This window comes from Salmo trutta, chromosome 32 (genome assembly GCF_901001165.1).
Source record: "Salmo trutta chromosome 32, fSalTru1.1, whole genome shotgun sequence".
Classification (NCBI taxonomy): Eukaryota; Metazoa; Chordata; class Actinopteri; order Salmoniformes; family Salmonidae; genus Salmo; species Salmo trutta.
Window position 1 is genome coordinate 11,100,523 of NC_042988.1, and position 18,591 is coordinate 11,119,113.

General features: G+C 43.6%; 1 protein-coding gene across 5 annotated transcripts in view; it reads right to left on the reverse strand.

Moving 5' to 3' along the window:
- LOC115171054 (supervillin) overlaps positions 1-16,882 on the reverse strand; it is a 38,861-nt gene extending 21,979 nt beyond the window's left edge. For 3 of the 5 annotated variants that reach the window (XM_029727523.1, XM_029727522.1, XM_029727520.1), the window contains exons 1-7: positions 16,783-16,882; positions 6,224-6,913; positions 5,254-5,418; positions 4,866-5,039; positions 4,263-4,297; positions 2,724-2,785; positions 1,317-1,465 (exon numbers count right to left, since the gene is read on the reverse strand). In XM_029727523.1, coding sequence (XP_029583383.1) covers positions 1,317-1,465; positions 2,724-2,785; positions 4,263-4,297; positions 4,866-5,039; positions 5,254-5,418; positions 6,224-6,558 — 920 coding nt within the window. In that variant the 5' untranslated portion in view covers positions 6,559-6,913; positions 16,783-16,882. The remainder of the gene's footprint in view (positions 1-1,316; positions 1,466-2,723; positions 2,786-4,262; positions 4,298-4,865; positions 5,040-5,253; positions 5,419-6,223; positions 6,914-16,782) is intronic. The other 2 variants (XM_029727521.1, XM_029727524.1) reach the window with 2 other exon arrangements.
- Between the last annotated feature and the right edge of the window lie 1,709 nt (positions 16,883-18,591).

Here is an 18,591-nt window from a genome sequence, read left to right on the forward strand (position 1 = left end):
TTTTTGTAATAAATAAAAACATTTTTTTACGCTTTTTAAATAAAAAAATTAAAAGTGGATTGATAGGAACTGTGGAACACAATGTGAGATATTTTTAATGCACGGCAGTAAATCAGTGTTTTAGCCTCCTCTCTGACCTGCTCAATGTAATGGCAAAATCTAGCTCTCTACCTAAATAGACATACCCAAAATAATTTTTTATCATGAGAGGGCCATAAACAATACCTAGTAATGTTTATACTGCGAGAAAGATTAAAATCTCACCTTTCTGATAAAAATTGTACTAAATTCCTGAGGTGTAGTCACTTTTGAGGACACAAGCTCAAGGACACGGTACAAATATGATACAAATATAAAATGTTTTATATTATGTATTTTCTATTCAACAAAACTGTATGAATAAGACTTGAAATGACTTAAATGCTTTCTAAATATAGTACAATCAAATTATAAAATGACTTAACTATAAGATTTCACCTTCCTTATAACTGAAAAATACATATTTGTATGTTTAGTGTTAGAAAAATGTGGCATATTTTCTTAAGGTCTCTCTTGGTTAAAACGTCTGCCCCCACCCTTCTGAACATCGCACAGGGCTCTAGCTTGGCTTCCTGAACTCGTTATGAAATGGCCTTTCATCTCATATCTTGTCCATCTATGAGAAATATAAATAGTTTTTTGTTTAATATCTATGAATTATTTTAGATTACTTTGATAAAGTTGGTTATAAATCGTTATCTGAATGTGCTAGAGAGACGAACCCACGCTCTCCCGCTGCGCTAGGATCTAAAGGATTGCAGGCATGTGCTTTGTCAGTGGCTGTGATGCGTTCAGCCAGGAGTTGATGGACAGTCGGAAGAGCGAATGAAATGGTAGGTGGGACAGCCCAGCTTCAAGTGGTGTAAGATTTCACAGCCTGAGTCACACAGGCGGAAGAGAACTAGGGCTATTGCTGAATGCAAGCCATTTCGATCTACGGTGTCCACACATTGATTCTTAAGTGAAAATGTCGGTCGGAACCGGTACCAAACGTACACTAGTCCCCTCTTTAGGGGAGTTTACACCTAAGCGGTACCATACCAAAATGCATTATCTAGAATGCTATACATAAACCAAATACCATAAACCGTATCACAACTATAATCAGTTATGATCTCATGACCAGCCTTCCATGTGGATTCCACAACCCACTTGGCAAGGAATTTTAATGTGTGAGAGGCTAACGTTTATTTCATACGGTCTGCCACCTCATTCCCAACAGATACAATATATCCTTGTACATTGACCACCGAGGTGTGACCCTTGACCATGCTCACCTGGTGGCCACCACCATCTCCTCACAGGTGATTGGCTGAGTGAGTGAGCGGTGCTCGTTGCCACGGCGTACTCTGCGCTCATACGCAACGCTGCCAGAGCGAGGCTTCAGAAAGGAGGAGGCCTCAGGGGCTGCTGACTTCTCTAGCTCCTGCAATAGAGAGAAAGACGGAGAAGAGAGAAAGAAAGAGCGAGAGAAATAGTCATTCATAACATTTATGTTTATATTTGATAGGTAATATCTGATTTGACAGGTAATATTACACGTTGAACAATAACGCCTTTGCCACAGGTGTATAATCAACATTTAGATCAAACAGAGCATATAATAGTGACTGAGAAATGACAAAATGTCCTCTCCTTTTTCATATCTTTCATTGAAAGACTCTCTCTTTCCTGGCATGTGAATGGAGGTGCAGTAGGCAGCGGAAATGGGTGGGATAGCTGGTGAATAAACCAGGGATCTGTAAGGTGCTGTGGGTGGCCTATGTAAGAAGGTAGAGGAGAGGGATAGAATGCCAGGCCTGCAGGTCACACTGTAACCAGAGCTCCCTCAGTAGTGTACCGTTACCTCCCTGGCCCTTCCCTCGGTCCCCTCCCTCTTGGCCCTGCCTCCCTCCTCCACCAGCCAGCCTGACAGAAGCTAGCTGCTTGCTAATTATAACCACCTGTTAATGGCTGTTCATGGCTTGATAGTCCCTGGCTACTTTTCACCTAGGTTTTGACAGATGCTACGTGACTAAAACCCACCAGGAAGTGAAATATTGGGGGGGGGGCAGTCTCTCTTGATTAACAAAACAGACTGCCAAAGGCTACATAAACAATAAAACATTGACCAATGGGAGTAAACTAAGAACAGAAGGGTACATCTGCATGCACTCTGTGGTCTGGCTTCCTATATGTCCTCTGCCTGCATACCTGGTCTTATTTAGGCACCATGTAGCGATATAAAGTACAGTACTAATACACAAGGCCCTGTCTGGATCAGAGAGCAGCACCTGTTTGGCCATTCATATTCCTCAACATTCGTTCAGTGTATTCAGTTCTGCATGCTCAGCTCAGCCTGCTGGCTCATCATGCGTTGCTCTGTGACTGTAAGGTGAGCAGCCTCTCTCTCTCTCTCAATTCAATTCAAGGGACTTTATTGGCATGGGAAACATATGTTAGCATTGCCAAAGCAAGTGAAGTAGATAATAAACAACTCTCTCTCTCCTCTCAACATGGGCTCTGTTGTGTCTGTTGATGTACTGTTGTGAGACATAAGCCCTGTGTAGCCCCCTTGGTCTCCATGGTGATGACCTTTTGTGATCAGGCATGGAGACGGACAGCATGGTAGAAGGGAACAGGAAGGGGGTCCTGGGAGGGGGTCCTGTTTCACAGCCAAGGTTGAGATAGATGGACGTGCTTACTTTAAACAGAGACATCTTGGCCGCCACACTCATCTTGGCTCTGTCGTCTGTCTTCACATCAGCTGGGGGGGGAAAATACATGACATTAAATATATACATCAAGTCAGGCAAACAGAGGTAAATACATTAGAGGTAAGTGCATACACACTCAAAGACACACCATGTTAAAATGCTAAATCCCTGTCAGCGGTCTGTGTCATCAGCAGGGATATCATTTTGGCATCACTGAGCCTGTCAAACACATTAACCCGAACCCTCGAAATAAAAATAGGCAAACAAAAAAATGTAACAGCAGCCCACACACCTTGTGATCATACAGCAGTCCCTGTCATACAGCAAAAACAGTTAACCTGCTCATAGTAGCCTGGGGAGAGATACAGTCCAGAGAGGCTACCTGTCAGTCAAGCCGTCAGTCCGCTGCGACACAATGAGATAGACAGATCTCTGTGACTGATCCCTTCGCGTGAGACCATCGCCCTGCACCTGGCACTCACTACACTGTCAGATGGCACCACCACCACTATCTCCCAGCTGGCACCGCTAGCTGCCTACTTCTCCTCTCACCTGTCCTGAACTTAACGACCACGCAGTTCATCCTTTTGACCAGGCAGTTGGGTAGTTAGGCAGTAACGCTGATCGAGTGAGTGTCAACTGTCCCTGTTGTTTCTAACACCGCTCTCAATGGCCATTGAACCACGTATTTTAGGTGGACAGTCAAATTAATGCATGAGAGAGGACTTATTGGACAGCTACTGTGTACAAGTGGGGACTATTTTTTATAGTGGCGGTGTGGTGCTCGGGCATGCTTTTATGGCTCATAAATCCATCATCACCGAGGAACTTCAACATTCTACCGTCACCCTGTTCCCATCTGGGTCTGGTGGAGTGTTTAAAAATAAAAGCCCTTGATTTATTTTATGTTCTGTTTATTATAGATGTTCTGTAAAGGCAACTCCGGAGTGGGGTTGAGTGTAAGTAGAGGTCAGAGTATATTCATCAGGTTTACTGTTATAAATGCACTGTTATACAGTAACTATTCGTTGATATAGGTTTGTCCTCCCCCCTTTTCTCTCTCCCTCTGTCTGTCTGTCTCGCTCTCTTTCAGCAACTGTGTGATGACAAACGCCTATTACAGTAGCCTGCTGAGCCATTTTATCACACGCTACTTGTAGAGACAAGTGCTGATCAGAGAGCTTTGCCACCTCCTATCGCCCATGTCTGCATTTCTGTGATATAGAGAGAGTAGAGAGAGAAAGGGGGGGGAGCGAGAGAGAGAAAGAGAGAGAGAGAGCACACGCTCTTCTTTGTCCCTGTGTTAAACATTATCACTGGCAAGCCACACAGCACTATGCCTGTGACCCCCTCTCTCTCTCTCTCTCTCTGTCCCTCTCTGTTTCTCCCTCTCTCTCTGTCCCTCTCTCCCCCCACTCAGTTAACACAGAGGCAGTACAGAGGATGTACAATAGGCAATGGATCAGCCGTTTGTGTGTGGCAAAATAAAACAGGCCATGTGAGAGCCAGGTGGGCGGGGTTCGGTACCTTTAGCGTTCTCCTCTTCCTCTGCTTCTAGCAGCCTGTGGGACAGAGAGAGAGAGAGAGAGAGAGAGAGAGAGAGAGAGAGAGAGAGAGAGAGAGAGAATCAACACGAGGTCATTGGCTGATGGAGTTTGACCATGCTCATTCCTGCCTGGTGTAATTCTCTCTTTTCACTCTCTCTCTGATGTCTGTGCGGGTTACTGTATCTCACACACAGACCCAGGTTCCTGGGTCATATCTGCATGTGCAACACTGTTCATGTCATGGTTGCTATTAAGCGCCATGAACGGATGCAAACATACATGCAAATCATGCCTCTTGCCAGTGTACCAAGGCCAAACTATTTCAATAAATAATCAAAAGGACCACCAAAAGAGATGCTCCGATATGAGAGGACAGTAAATATCTGGAAAGCATTTACATGCATGCAAACCATTATCACACACTATCAAAACAATCAGCAAAGAAACAAACCACGGCAATGGCACAAAACACTGCAAACCTCTCCACCTGAAGAGTAACCAAACTAGGGCAGAGCCCCAGGCTTGACCTGCATGCTCTGATATGACATGGTTGATATGGCTGGCCTCAGCACACAGTCCCTACCCGCCGCTCTCCTGCACCTCACAGGCTGTGATCGGCTGTGTCCTGAAGCGCTCGTTGGTTTTGCGGCCCCCGCCTGACACCCCAGGGACATAGCGACGGGTGCGCCGCCGTCCCCCCTCCGAGCCCGGCTTTACAACCAGGTCAAGGGAAGAGGCTGCACGGCCACTCTCAGGACTACTATCCCCAACCACAGAGGAACAGGGTGAGCATCAGGAGAGAAGGGGAGAGAGAGATGAGAAAAAATCTCCAACTGGAAGCAGTGGGACAACTCCCACTAACACACACTGTAGACGCATACAAACAGAAACAAATAGAAGACTGACGCCGACACATATTCAAAATAACAACACACACACACACACAGGCCGTTTCATGCAGGAGACCCTACACTTTCTCAGGCTGTGTTCCAGTCCCGGTCTGCTGCAGCAGGGCACTCCTCAACTGACCCACCGACACCCGCGTTTGCAGCTGGGCCGCGTCGTGTCCAGGGGTGCCCGGGGGAGCTAGGGGCTCCACCCCACTCAACATGCCGGCAGACCCAGAAGAACACTTCCTGGAGGCGGGGGAGGAGTTGGGGAGGAGGGAGGTGGGAGAGAGGTGGCGTAAGGAAAGTGGCAAACTACCACAACTGCACCAATTCCTAAAGAGCACCCCTGACAAAGTATTGTACCTCTTAAAGGAAAGGGAGTCCAGGTCAGGAGGATATAAAACAGACATGGAGGAATCAATGTGATCTCTGCTGTACTAGTACTGCATGACGCTGGAAGTCAGGTTTAGCTCGCTCCATTTGAATTGGCAACAAAGGCCATAAAGCACAGGTGAACTCTGACAACTGTTTTACGAGGCTGAAAGGTCACAGGAAAGACTTTTCACTGGAAAAGGAGCTTGGTGACTGGAAGGGGGTTGTTTTAAGAGGTGGTTACACATAATATGGTTGTTTCTATTCATCAATCTGTTGTTAAGGAACAGGGAAAAGGCACATGGCCTGATACTGTATAACACAGCAATTCACTGGCCAGCAGGCATTACCTGCATACTTTCAGCATAACTAGGTTCAGTGGTCTGAGTCAGCATGTGGGATGACATCACAGACAGAAACAAAGAAAATTGTCAGTGTATGCAACCTGTCTGCTGCATCACTCTTTGTTTACTTGTCTTCCTGATGGGGTTGAGACGGCTCTCCACTACTGACACTACAGCCACCGTGCTTCTTTCACATGCATTGCTTGCTGTTTGGGGTTTTAGGCTGGGTTTCTGTACAGCACTTTGAGATATCAGCTGATGTACGAAGGGCTATATAAATAAATAAATACATATTTTTTTTGATTGGCTAATGGCTACACATGGAAGGGACTCACCTTTGGAAGTATGTTGGGTCTGCAGCAGTGTCTGCCTCAAAGCCGTTGGAGACTCTCCGAGGTTCAGTCTCCAGAGGGGTGTTGCTCTCCCAGTGGAGGCCCCTCTGGCCACCCTCCGGCCCCCCCGCTCTGCCGTTCACCCCCCCAGAGAGGGTCCTGTCTGTGGAGGGAGGTGCGCCGTCTGAGTTCATGAGAGTCCCATCCCTCCTCACCCACTTGGATGGAAGCTCCTCCATGTTGCCATAGCGTTCTTGCAGCTCACGCCTCCTCTCGGCCTTGTAGCGGGCAATCCGCTCCGATCTGGGCTCCAAGTCGGGGTTCTCTATAGTGTCCATGCTGCCTGTTCCACTCCCTGTCTGTCCGTTAGTCAGAAGGTCTCAGTAGGTCTCCTTTAACAATGACCTGGGCATTGATGACTCAAACCTCAAGAGATTCCCTCCTACGTCACTTCTCAGCTATCAGACACCAAAGGATAAATGGATGTTCAAAAACCAAATCCTCCTCCAGTAAGTTAGTGTGTGCTCCAAACAACCAAACACCAGTCAGATATCCTAATGTGCTTCACCAATCAGAAAGTCCAAAGTTGGCATGTGGAACCAATCAGCACCTCCGTCGTTGGCATTGGGAATGTCTTCTTCCAATCAGCAGGCTGTCAGACAGATGAATCCTTCCTTTGAGCTCATCGCACTGCTGAGACAGAGGGAGCAATAGAAACATCAGATCACTGCACAATCTCACTTTCTCAATCAGTTAGCCACACATTCATTCACTACCAGTTGAATAACTCATTCACTGTTTGTTTCACATCCGCATGTTCTTCGTTAAGTCAACCACTATGACATAAACAGAGCACCAGCGTACAAGTGCACTATTAAATCAAATAACATGACACTATGATGACAAAAAAGCGAAATAATTTACAGTAGCCAGAATTTACACAAGTCTCTCTCAATTCCACATAGCATTGGACCAAAACAAACCATACCTAGCTGAAATGTCCCTTATAAAATCAGTGTCTTGCTTCATCTCATTTTATAGCAGCATGCCATTTGTAGGCATCCAGCTACATTATAATTGCCCCCTCTTTTCCTTCCCATGCCCCTGTCGTCCGTCTCCCTTCCCTCCTCTTTCCTGCTGAAGCCCTGTAAGTTGACCTGTTGTAGGCTGCTCTGCAAAGCAGGAATCTCCCCTTGCACTGAAACCCTACACTACTCCCAGCCAGCCAGCCAGCCAGTCAGCTCCACTTCAGTCCTACAGTACATGGCTGACTGTCTGCAAGTTGGACAAGATCAGTCCCTCTTGCTTTCAACGTTAGTTAGTGCCTTCTTATGTTAGCGAGCTGAAAAGTTGGAGACGCTGTCCGGCAAGTACTAAGTTCACTAACAAAACAAAATATTACATTTACAAAGTAAATAATATTTCAAATAGGCCTCACCAGAGTTGGTATAGTTTGCTGGTTGTTCAAACCCAATCATGGTTCATGTAGGCTACAGTATTCATTCGGATCCTCTACCAATAACATGGTACTAAACATGTCATTGGGAATGTATGTCCCTAGAAATATCCCTGAGCAGGACTGTCCATAATCACTCATCTGACAGTCTAATGTCTCTCTCAACAAGCAAATACATGCAAAACCTCCATCCTGGTTACTAGGTTGCCTGGCTGTTTGAACACAAACAAGGATCGGAACCACTAAACATACAGTTGAAGTCGGATGTTTACATACACTTAGGTTGGAGTCATTAAAACTTGGTTTTCAACAACTCCACAAATGACTTGTTAACAAACTATAGCTATGGCACGTCGGATAGGACATCTACTTTGAGCATGACACGAGTAATCTAGGTACCTAACAATTGTTTACAGACAGATTATTTCACGTATAATTCACTGTATCACAATTCCAGTGGGTCAGAAGTTTACATACACTAAGTTGACTGTGCCTTTAAACAGCTTGGAAAATTCCAGAAAATGATGTCATGGCGTTAGAAGCTTCTGATAGGCTAATTGACATCATTTGAGTCAATTGGAAGTGTACCTGTGGATGTATTTCAAGGCCTACCTTCAAACTCAGTGCCTCTTTGCTTGACATCAGCCAAGACCTCAGAAAAAAAATTGTAGACCTCCACAAGTCTGGTTCATCCTTGGGAGCAATTTCCAAACGCCTGAAGGTACCACGTTCATCTGTACAAACAATAGTACGCAAGTATAAACACCATTGGACCATGCAGCCGTCATGCCGCTCAGGAAGGAGACGCATTCTGTCTCCTAGAGATGAACGTAGTTTGGTCAATCCCAGAACAACAGCAAAGGACCTTGTGAAGATGCTGGAGGAAACAGGTTCAAAAGTATCTATATCCACAGTAAAATGAGTCCGATATTGACATAACCTGAAAGGCCGCTCAGCAAGGAAGAAGCCACTGCTCCAAAACGGCATAAAAAATACAGACTACAGTTTACCTGCACATGAGGACAAAGATTGTACTTTTTGGAGAAATGTCCTCTGGTCTGATGAAACAAAAATAGAACTGTTTAGTCATAATGACCATCGTTATGTTTGGAGGAAAAAGGGGGAGGCTTGCAAGCCGAAGAACACCATCCCAACCGTGAAGCGCGGGGGTGGCAGCATCATGTTGTGGGGGTGCTTTGCTGCAGGAGGGACTGGTGCACTTCACAAAATAGATGGCATCATGAGGTAGGAAAATTATGTGGATATATTGAATCAACATCTCAAGACATCAGTCAGGAAGTAAAAGATTGGTCGCAAATGGGTCATCCAAATGGACAATGACCCAAGCATACTTCGAAAGTTGTGGCAAAATCGCTTAAGGACAACAAAGTCAAGGTATTGAGTGGCCATCACAAAGCCCTGACCTCAATCCTATAGACAATGTGTGGGCAGAACTGAAAAAGCACGTGCAAGCGAGGAGGCCTACAAACCTGACTCAGTTACACTAGCTCTGTCAGGAGGAATGGGCCAAAATTCACCCAACTTATTGTGGGAAGCTTGTGGAAGGCTACCCGAAACATTTGACCCAAGTTAAACAATTTAATTAAAGGCAATGCTACCAAATACTAATTGAGTGTATGTAAACTTCTGACCCACTGGGAATGTGATGAAAGAAATAAAAGCTGAAATAAATCATTCTCTCTACTATTACTCAGACATTTCAACATTCTTAAAATAATGTGGTGATCCTAACTGACCTAAGACAGGGAATTTTTATTGGATGAAATGTCAGGAATTTTGAAAAACTGAGTTTAAATATATTTGGCTAAGGTGTATGTAAACTTCCGACTTCAACTGTATATAAATAATGACATCACCACATTTGTATTCTCAATCAGTAGGGACTTGAGCCATTTGCTAGGCCGCCAAAAATTGGTGTGTGAGTGGTGTTCTGAAATGGCTAAATGTTAGCGTCAGCATTCCTGTCCCTTTCCCACCACAGCTGAAACACAATGGGGCCTATGGAACAATGAGCAGAGCGAGCTACGGGACTCATAGGACTTAGTACAGCAGAGGTACTGCAGGCCTAAAGGGCACTGTACTCTGTGGTGGTCTGTAACAGTCATGGTTTCACCATAAACAGATAAACACAGACATCGGTTACACTATAGATACACCGCTTGCTCTGGGAGTATTGGGAATGGTGTGAGACAGAGTGTCTTCCAGATTGCAAGCTTATAAATGGAAGACATGATTGACTTTTAAATTGATTTTGCATTCACCCCTGACTTTGACTACAGCTCTCAGACAGTGTGAGCAAGTGACTAACATAGAGCCAGGTGAATCTGCAAATCTGACGTTGCCGCGGACGACAGCAAAAGGCCATGCACCGAAAGCTGAGCTGTCAGACGCAGTGATCCCCACGGGACATCAAGATCAGAAGGGCAGCTGTGTTTGTGTGCTACGTCTGTGTATGTGTGTACGTTTGTGTATGAGGTCAAGTTCAACACAACCACAAAATCGACTACCACAAGAATAGAGACAGCCTTACCTTCCCAAGAGTAACAGAGGGCAAGATGAGAAACGTCCCAATACCATGTAATTGAGTGAGAGTAAGACAATGAAGAAGGAAACAGTGTCCATCTTTTTGGCAGACCGGTGCAGAGGTCATGTGACGGGCTAGGCAGGGCTGGATTGGGTGAGAGAGGTTGGTTGCCATTTGAGCTCAGCATGGATCATCAGTCCCTAATCCAGTAACACTAGTTAACAAGCTTGTTCTAAAGCACCCGGAAGAACAGACTAGTTAGTACTCGCTAGGAATACACAGAGCAATGATACTGTATACACTATTGCCAAGATAAAGTTGAATCAACTTTCAAAAGTAAGTTCACAGAGAGGTTTTAATGAGGTAAAACGGAAGGTGAGTATCGTATCTCCCCACATGTCATTGTAAACAGAGCTGAGGTAAAGTAGTCACGGACACTATCTTTTATGTCCCTCTTTCACCCAGTCCCACGCTGACCCTGAGGACACACAGGGCATTGAAGAACTGCTACGAACAGCCTTAATGTACACTATATATGCAAAAGTACACTACCGTTCAAAAGTTTGGGGTCACTTAGAAATGTCCTTGATTTTGAAAGAAAAGCAATTTTTTTTGTCCGTTAAAATAACATCAAATTGATCAGAAATACAGTGTAGACATTGTTAATGTTGTAAATGACTATTGTAGCTGGAAATGGCTGATTTTTTTGTGGAATATCTACATAGGCGTACAGGCTAATTGATCATTAGAAAACCCTTTTGCAATTATGTTAGCACAGCTGAAAACTGTTGTTCTAATTAAAGAAGCAATACAACTGGCCTTCTTTACACTAGTTGAGTATCTGGAGCATCAGCATTTGTGGCTTCAATTACAGGCTCAAAATGGCCAGAAACAAAGACTTTTCTTCTGAAACTCATCAGTCTATTCTTGTTCTGAGAAATGAAGGCTATTCCATGCGAGAAATTGCCAAGAAACTGAAGATCTCGTACAACGCTGTGTACTACTCCCTTCACAGAACAATGCAAACTGGCTCTAACCAGAATAGAACGAGGAGTGGGAGGCCCCGGTGCACAACTGAGCAAGAGGACAAGTACATTAGGGTGTCTAGTTTGAGAAACAGATGCCTCACAAGTCCTCAACTGTCAGCTTCATTAAATAGTACCTGCAAAACACCAGTCTCAACGTCAACAGTGAAGAGGAGACTTCGGGATGCTTGCCTTCTAGGCAGAGTTCCTCTGTCCAGTGTCTGTGTTCTTTTGCCCATCTTAATCTTTTCTTTTTATTGGCCAGTCTGAGATATGGCTTTTTCTTTGCAACTCTGCCTAGAGCCCAGCATCCCAGAGTCGCCTCTTCACTGTTGACATTGAGACTGATGTTTTGCGGGTACTATTTAATGAAGCTGCCAGTTGAGAACTTGTGAGGCGTCTGCTTCTCAAACTAAACGCTTTAATGTACTTGTCCTCTTGCTCAGTTGTGCACCGGGGCCTCCTACTCCTCTTTCTACTCATGTTAGAGACAATTTGCGCTGTTCTGTGTTCTGTGCCCGAATGCATAGTACCAACTGTAAAGTTTGGTAGAGGAGGAATAATGGTCTGGGGCTGTTTTTCATGGTTCGGGCTAGGCCCCGAATCTTAACGCTACAGCATACAATGACATTCTAGATGATTCTGTGCTTCCAACTTTGTGGCAACAGTTTGGGGAAGGCCCTTTTCTGTTTCAGCAAGACAATGCCCCGTGCACAAAGCGAGGTCCACTGAAATGGTTTGTCGAGATCAGTGCGGAAGAACTTGACTGGCCTGCACAGAGCCCTGACCTCAACCCCATCGAATATCTTTGGGATGAATTGAACGCCGACTGGGAGCCAAGCCTAATCACCCAACATCAGTGCCCGACTTCACTAATGCCCTTGTGGCTGAATGGAAGCAAGTCCCTGCAGCAATCTTTCAACATTTAGTGGAAAGGCTTCCCAGAAGAGTGGAGGCTGTTATAGCGGCAAAGGAGGGACCAACTCCATATTAATGCCCATGATTTTGGAATGAGATGGTCGATGAGCAGGTGTCCACATACTTTTGGTCATGTAGTGCAGGACAGTGGCAGCTCCTGAAGGGAGGACGGCACATAATAATGGCTGGAAAGGAGCAAATGGAATGGCATCAAACACATAGAAGCCATGTGTTTGATACCATTCCACCTGCACAGCTCCAGCTATTACAACAAGCCCGTCCTCCCCAATTAAGTTTCCACCAACCTTCTGTGATGCAGGACATATTACCTCTCTGATTCAGAAGGGTTGGGTGAAATTGCGAAGACACATTTCGGTTGAATGCATTCAGTTGTGCAACTGGCTAGGTATCCCCTTACCAGTGGCGACCCGTCATTCAGGGCAGGTGGGGCAGAGTCCCAAAAATAAAAAGGGAGGCTTGCCTGTTTTTCATGTTATTTTGTCACATATCAGTTTGAAAACAATCTAATATATATATATATATATATATATATATATATATATATATATATATATATATATCATTGAGTTAATAAAGCCACATACAAACATGGTGTCTTTTTTATTTTCTTGAGTAAGGCAGCTCCAAAATGCAGGTGTTTCAGCCTAGCTCAGTGCTTTCTGTGGTGGTGGGGCAAGCCAGCAGAAAAATACAGAGTATTGCGTCGTGATTGGCTCAGTGTTCTGTCACTCATGTGGACACTACGTCACCACCAAGTCTAAGGGTAGACCTCCAAAATTCAAGCCCCTTGGGTGCTGCCATAGAGTTACATTAGAAGTGCCCATCGAAGAAGGCTCAAGGTCATTGGCCACAGATAAAATCTTAGCTAGCAGTCATCATCATGAATCAAGTCGACAATCTACTGGCAAATCCTTTTTAATCCCTGTCATATTTTTAAAAAATGATTTAACCTTTATTTAACTAGGCAAGTCAGTTAAGAACAAATTCTTATTTACAATGATGGCCTAGGAACAGTGGGTTAACTGCCTTGTTCAGGGGCAGAATGACAGATTTTTACCTTGTCAGCTCAAGGATTCAATCTAGCAACCTTTCAGTTACTGGCCCAATGCTCTAACCACTAGCCTACCTGCTGCCCCAATATGAAGAGAAATAATGAACAGAAATTATAGATAAAACGTATCGGTGCTCATCGGCCATTGGGCATAAACATTACATGACAAGTTGGATATCGCAAATTCGACAATGAGTGGTTTGGAAGGAATCAGTGGCTAACTGCAAGCATTGCAAAGCAACTGCAAGCATTAGAAAGCAATCATTAGCCTGCTATTCAGTGGAGTGGCTGTGTGGTCCCAAGTCTAAGATTAAATATATTTTTTCCTAGTTTAAAATTATAAACATTCAACATTGGCCATGCTATCAATTAAGCATGATTTGTGCCGCGCTCAAAACAACTGTTAACTCGGAACTGCATAATCTGACTTTAGTGAGTTCAAAACAACTGGGAACTCGGGAAAAGTGAGCTACGACTGGGAAAATACGTTTTGAACTGCATCCAACTTGGAATTGTAAATCTGGAACTCAGACCTCTTTCTAGAGCTACGACCTGAAGATCACTGACATCATCATGATTCAAATTATTATTATTTTAATCCCCAGTTGTCTTGAAAGCACCATAAATCCAGAGAACGGCAGATGAACCTCTGCGCCAACTTCCTGTTCAAGTGATCACAGCACAACAAGGTGAGTCCAAAAATATATTGTATGCTGCTGCATAAATGATGTAATATGCCAGGGAGATATGTATACTGTAGCTAAGAAAGTAATACTAAGTGTATGTTGTGTAGTAAGATGTTAGTAGCCCATGTGCCTCACCCTAATAATTTGGTTTATTTTCACCTCTTAATTTCACCTACTGTTCTGACTTGGTGGTGCACATGTAGCCTATAACCTGTTTTGAGAAATATAATCATTGAATATTGTAAGAGTTTTCATTGTCTGCTTATGCCCCCTTAATTTATCCCACGGTTCTGACTTGTTGTACAGGGAGAACACTGTAAGAACGGCCCATGTTCTGAATTCTATCGCTGTACATTTCAAAAGTGCTGAACATATTGACTACGTCCGTTCTAGCTCGCTCATTGATGTCTTAATCGAAATAACGGATTGCCTCTTATCCGTTTGTTGTCCCCTTATGCCATAGTTTGTACATCTCAATTGTCAGTAGAAACCACATTTGTTTATGCAAGTCAGCCATATCAGCTATGTTTTTTTTAAAGGCAGTAAATGAGGCTGAATGAACTGTTTCACTGCCAGACAAGGCTCAGCTGATAGCCAGGTGTAGCAGTGATAAGGTGTTGGTACTGCTGTTGGGACTCTGCTGTTGAGACAGCTTTATGTAGGCCCTAACAGTTTGTGGGTACCGTTTGTCACCGTTATAGTGCAATTAATGTACTGTTTAGTGTTGTGTATTGGCTTTGCTGGAATGCATCACACATTTTAAAGATTTCGCCCTACCAAAAATCGCCACTGCCCCTTATCCTATTAGCATTTGTTTTTTTGTTTAACAGAACTCAAAATGCCCACACAGTAATCTATAATCATAAAAGGATTATTCATAGATAATGTCCATACTAAACCTTAGAACTTCCAGTACAAATGCAATTAATTTTTTCCAAACATGTGGTCTCTGAACTCACATCTTCCCCCACTGAAGTTAAAGGAGTTACATCAGATGATGTCACCAAGTTCAGGAAAGGAACAGACTGTGAAGGCCAGATTAAAGAGACAGAGAGGAATTACACGCGATTAGATCTGTAGCCCCCCACTGGGCAGCAGAGTAACTTAAGGGCAGTTGAGCGGTGGCTTCCCATCCACTCTTCCCATTCTAAAGGCGTCCGCATGCTTCCCAGCTGAAACAGTTATGAACAGTTTGTGCATATATTATGACAACTTTTTGGGCAAGGGGTTTTTCAGCTGTTTGTGCACATTACATTTTTTCTCGAGGCAAGCCGAAGTCGGTAGCCGAAGTCTACGCCCCTTCTACGGTGATTGGTGAACAATATGGATTCTTAAATGAAGTGTTTGTTGTCATTCAATGAGAGACCAATCGTTTTCATGCAACATTTTTTCACTTGAGAAATACTGCACCAAACATCTTAGTTCGATGTAAAAAGATCTCCTTGGCAGAAAATGTCAAAATGAATGACAGATTTCTTGAGTTATCTTAGATTATTTCTGACTATTTTGAGGAAGTGTATACTGGCTACGGCGTCTCAAGATGGACAAAACAGTACTATTGCCACTTTTTTTCTAGCTAGGCGCTAGCCGAACCGAAGCATGTGGAAGGCTTAAGGGGTGTTACCTCTCTCTGTACCCATGTTCTGGAAAATCACTGGGCACAATGGACATGTGATGCAGGTGAATTGGGGATAGATTTAACCAGAGCCTTGTATTTAAAATAAAATGCTCTGGGTTTAAATAGCTCAGAATGCTGCAATCACTGGGGCAGACTTCTGCAGAGCCTATACAAATACACTCTAATTGAGTTTAGAAATGATAACAACTGCAGCTTCTAGGACTTATCTACACTACGGAACATAATGCCTCTAGAGCAGCTGTAGCTCACCTCCTCCTCCACCCCTCATACTGTAACCCACCCCTCCGCCCCTCATATTGTAACCCGCCCCTCCGCCCATGGAATGATATGACACATTAACAGTTGTATACTGTGTGACATCCAAGTGTGAACAATTGGGGAAATTTTGCTCCACCAATGCCAGATGGCATCCAAAAGATCTAGCCTAAATCACATGAATTACATGTGATGAATTACAATGATGACATCACTGTTCCTTTCTGTACATGTAGTTCAGTCCTAGTTGGTATGCCAGTCCACTCTAACTTTCACCCTCTACATCAGCCACAAGTCAGTAGCTCACCACTTTAAGAAAACACCATGGCAACAAACATCATTACCACCAAATATTTATCCAAAAATAGGATCTCACAGTATAGTATGAAAGAACGCAAACGAAGAAAAAAAAAACACTATGACAAAACAAGACATGAGTCATGGCAAGAATGAGAGCAATTTTCCTATGCAAACAAGTCTCAAGTCAAATGTTTGGTAAGATAATGACATTAGGCCGAACAAGTCTCTCCGCAGTTTGATATTACAGATCTATTAACAGATTATAATCACTATTTGATACCAAATGCCAACGAAAAAAAAAACCTGGGGGAAGACCTTGCAATCGGGACACAATTCCTTGTCAGTTACTGACGCGTAATGGACCCAATTCGAGGGTCTATTTTCCTTGCCACTCGTGCGCACTGAAGAGGTTTTTCTAACTGTGTAGCTATACGATTAATAGATCAAATGTGTATTTAAATGCAAATTATTTAAATGAACTATGTCCGAAAATGTGTCCGTTTATTTGACTCAAATCAACTGTTGTAATCTAGTTGTGCCAAAGCGCACTAAAACTCACGGTGTCATTTACAATGAACGAAAAGCTAAACAATTCCCATTGTAAGTTGGCTTTCAACATGTTTTGTTTTAGAAGCCAACATAAAGGAATTTTGCTAGGGTACTTACATGTACTCGAATCGTAGGGGACCGGCTATGGTCACTAACAACAGCAGGGACTGGGCATTTGTGCGCCGCAGCAACAGAGAGCGTGAAAGACCATTTACGGCGAGCGCAGAGCGCAGCGTGTCCCGGTTAAAAATATAACCCCCTCCCCTCGCCCGGGCTCTGCGGCATGCCACATGCAGGGGCCAAGGCTGGGAGAGCTATAGACAGCATCTGACAGAACCAGTACAATGTCAGCACACTGTCAATAGAGCATGGTCATCTCTATCGTTTAAGCTATGATTGGATGTGTTAACTTCTTTGCAACAGCATAGGCTACATCTACAATGTCAAGTCTGGCCGTTTCATGGATCAAGATACACTTGAATAAAGATAACTTGAAACCTAAAGACACTTGTATTTATATAAATATGACTCAGGAATAAAATGCGCCTGTTTGAAAGTTAACACAAAATACTGTAAGGCAAACTCATTTGAGAAGTACCCTACCAACTCTCAGTATAAAACACTGGCTCCAGTTCCCAAACAGGCAATTTGCCACTTAACTTAAAGTTAGTGAAATGACGTTGCACAAGAAGTAACGCAAATATTGCAATGAGTGAGATGCAAGACTTCGCTCTCAAACGGTCTAACTGTATCTGCGCTTGCGCACAGGTTCGCATCACACTTACAACGTGGAAGCCACGGGACCAAAACAGTGAAGTTTAGCATTGCGCTCCAATGCTCTTAGTTGTTGCGGAAATTGACCCACTATGCTGTTTACTTTGTGCATCTACGTCATATCGTTGACTCTGCCTTTAAATTAACAGAGTACAAGGCCCAGTTACGTCATATCGTTGACTCTGCCTTTAAATTAACAAGAGTACAAGGCCCAGAATATATTGAAAGGGGGATCAGATCAGAGAGCTGGGACAGAGGCCCTGTACAAATTAGGCAACAAGGGAGAGGGATGGATGCAGCACGGGCAGTCCCACATCTGAAGAGGCCAAAGATACAACTTCTAAAATAACAGCAAGTCACGGACAACTACTTAGAATAACCTCTCCCTAAGTGCAGTATGCCAGAGGAAGTCTGACGTTTGATTCATACTCTAGCTTGGGCCACTTCAGGTCTTGAACAATAAGAATATATCTGACCTTATAAACATCATTGCACTTGACCCTGTGTGGCCATACTAAGATCAACGGTCATGAAAGGAAAGGGTAAACAGCACTGTGTCTGTAACCACTTAAGGTCGTGGAGGTGGGATAACCTTATAGCCATGTTTCTTGTACAAAATAGTAAAACAGACATTTGGTAACATGATATTGTGAACATATCTTCATTAAAATACTTGTAAGATGTGGGTGAAATCAAACCAAGTCCAATAACAGGTGCTGCTCAATTGAATGAGTGAAATCAGTAACACTGTCGAAAGTACTAATAATCAAATGAATTTACATTTGCTCAAATAAAACAAGATCACCGAATGTTCTCTGTCCTGAAAAAATGCCCCTAACATTAAAATTGCACCTCAAAACTTAAAAAGAAAGTGTATGTTATGGCCAATAAAACAGATGTACAGGTATGACCTTTCCAAGTATCTAAACAAAGAAAATATATACAGGAAATAAAAAGGGCCATAAAGAACCAAAGGTGCAGTTGGAACAATATAAAAAATAATGCATTCACTTATATGCTCATACAGCACTGTCATCCACTGCAGCAGCTGGAGATGAATAATATCACTTGTAACAACAAAATGCCTCAGTAATAAATGAAAGCATACACATTCTGAATGATTAACATTTTGTTCTCCTGCAAAATGTTCTA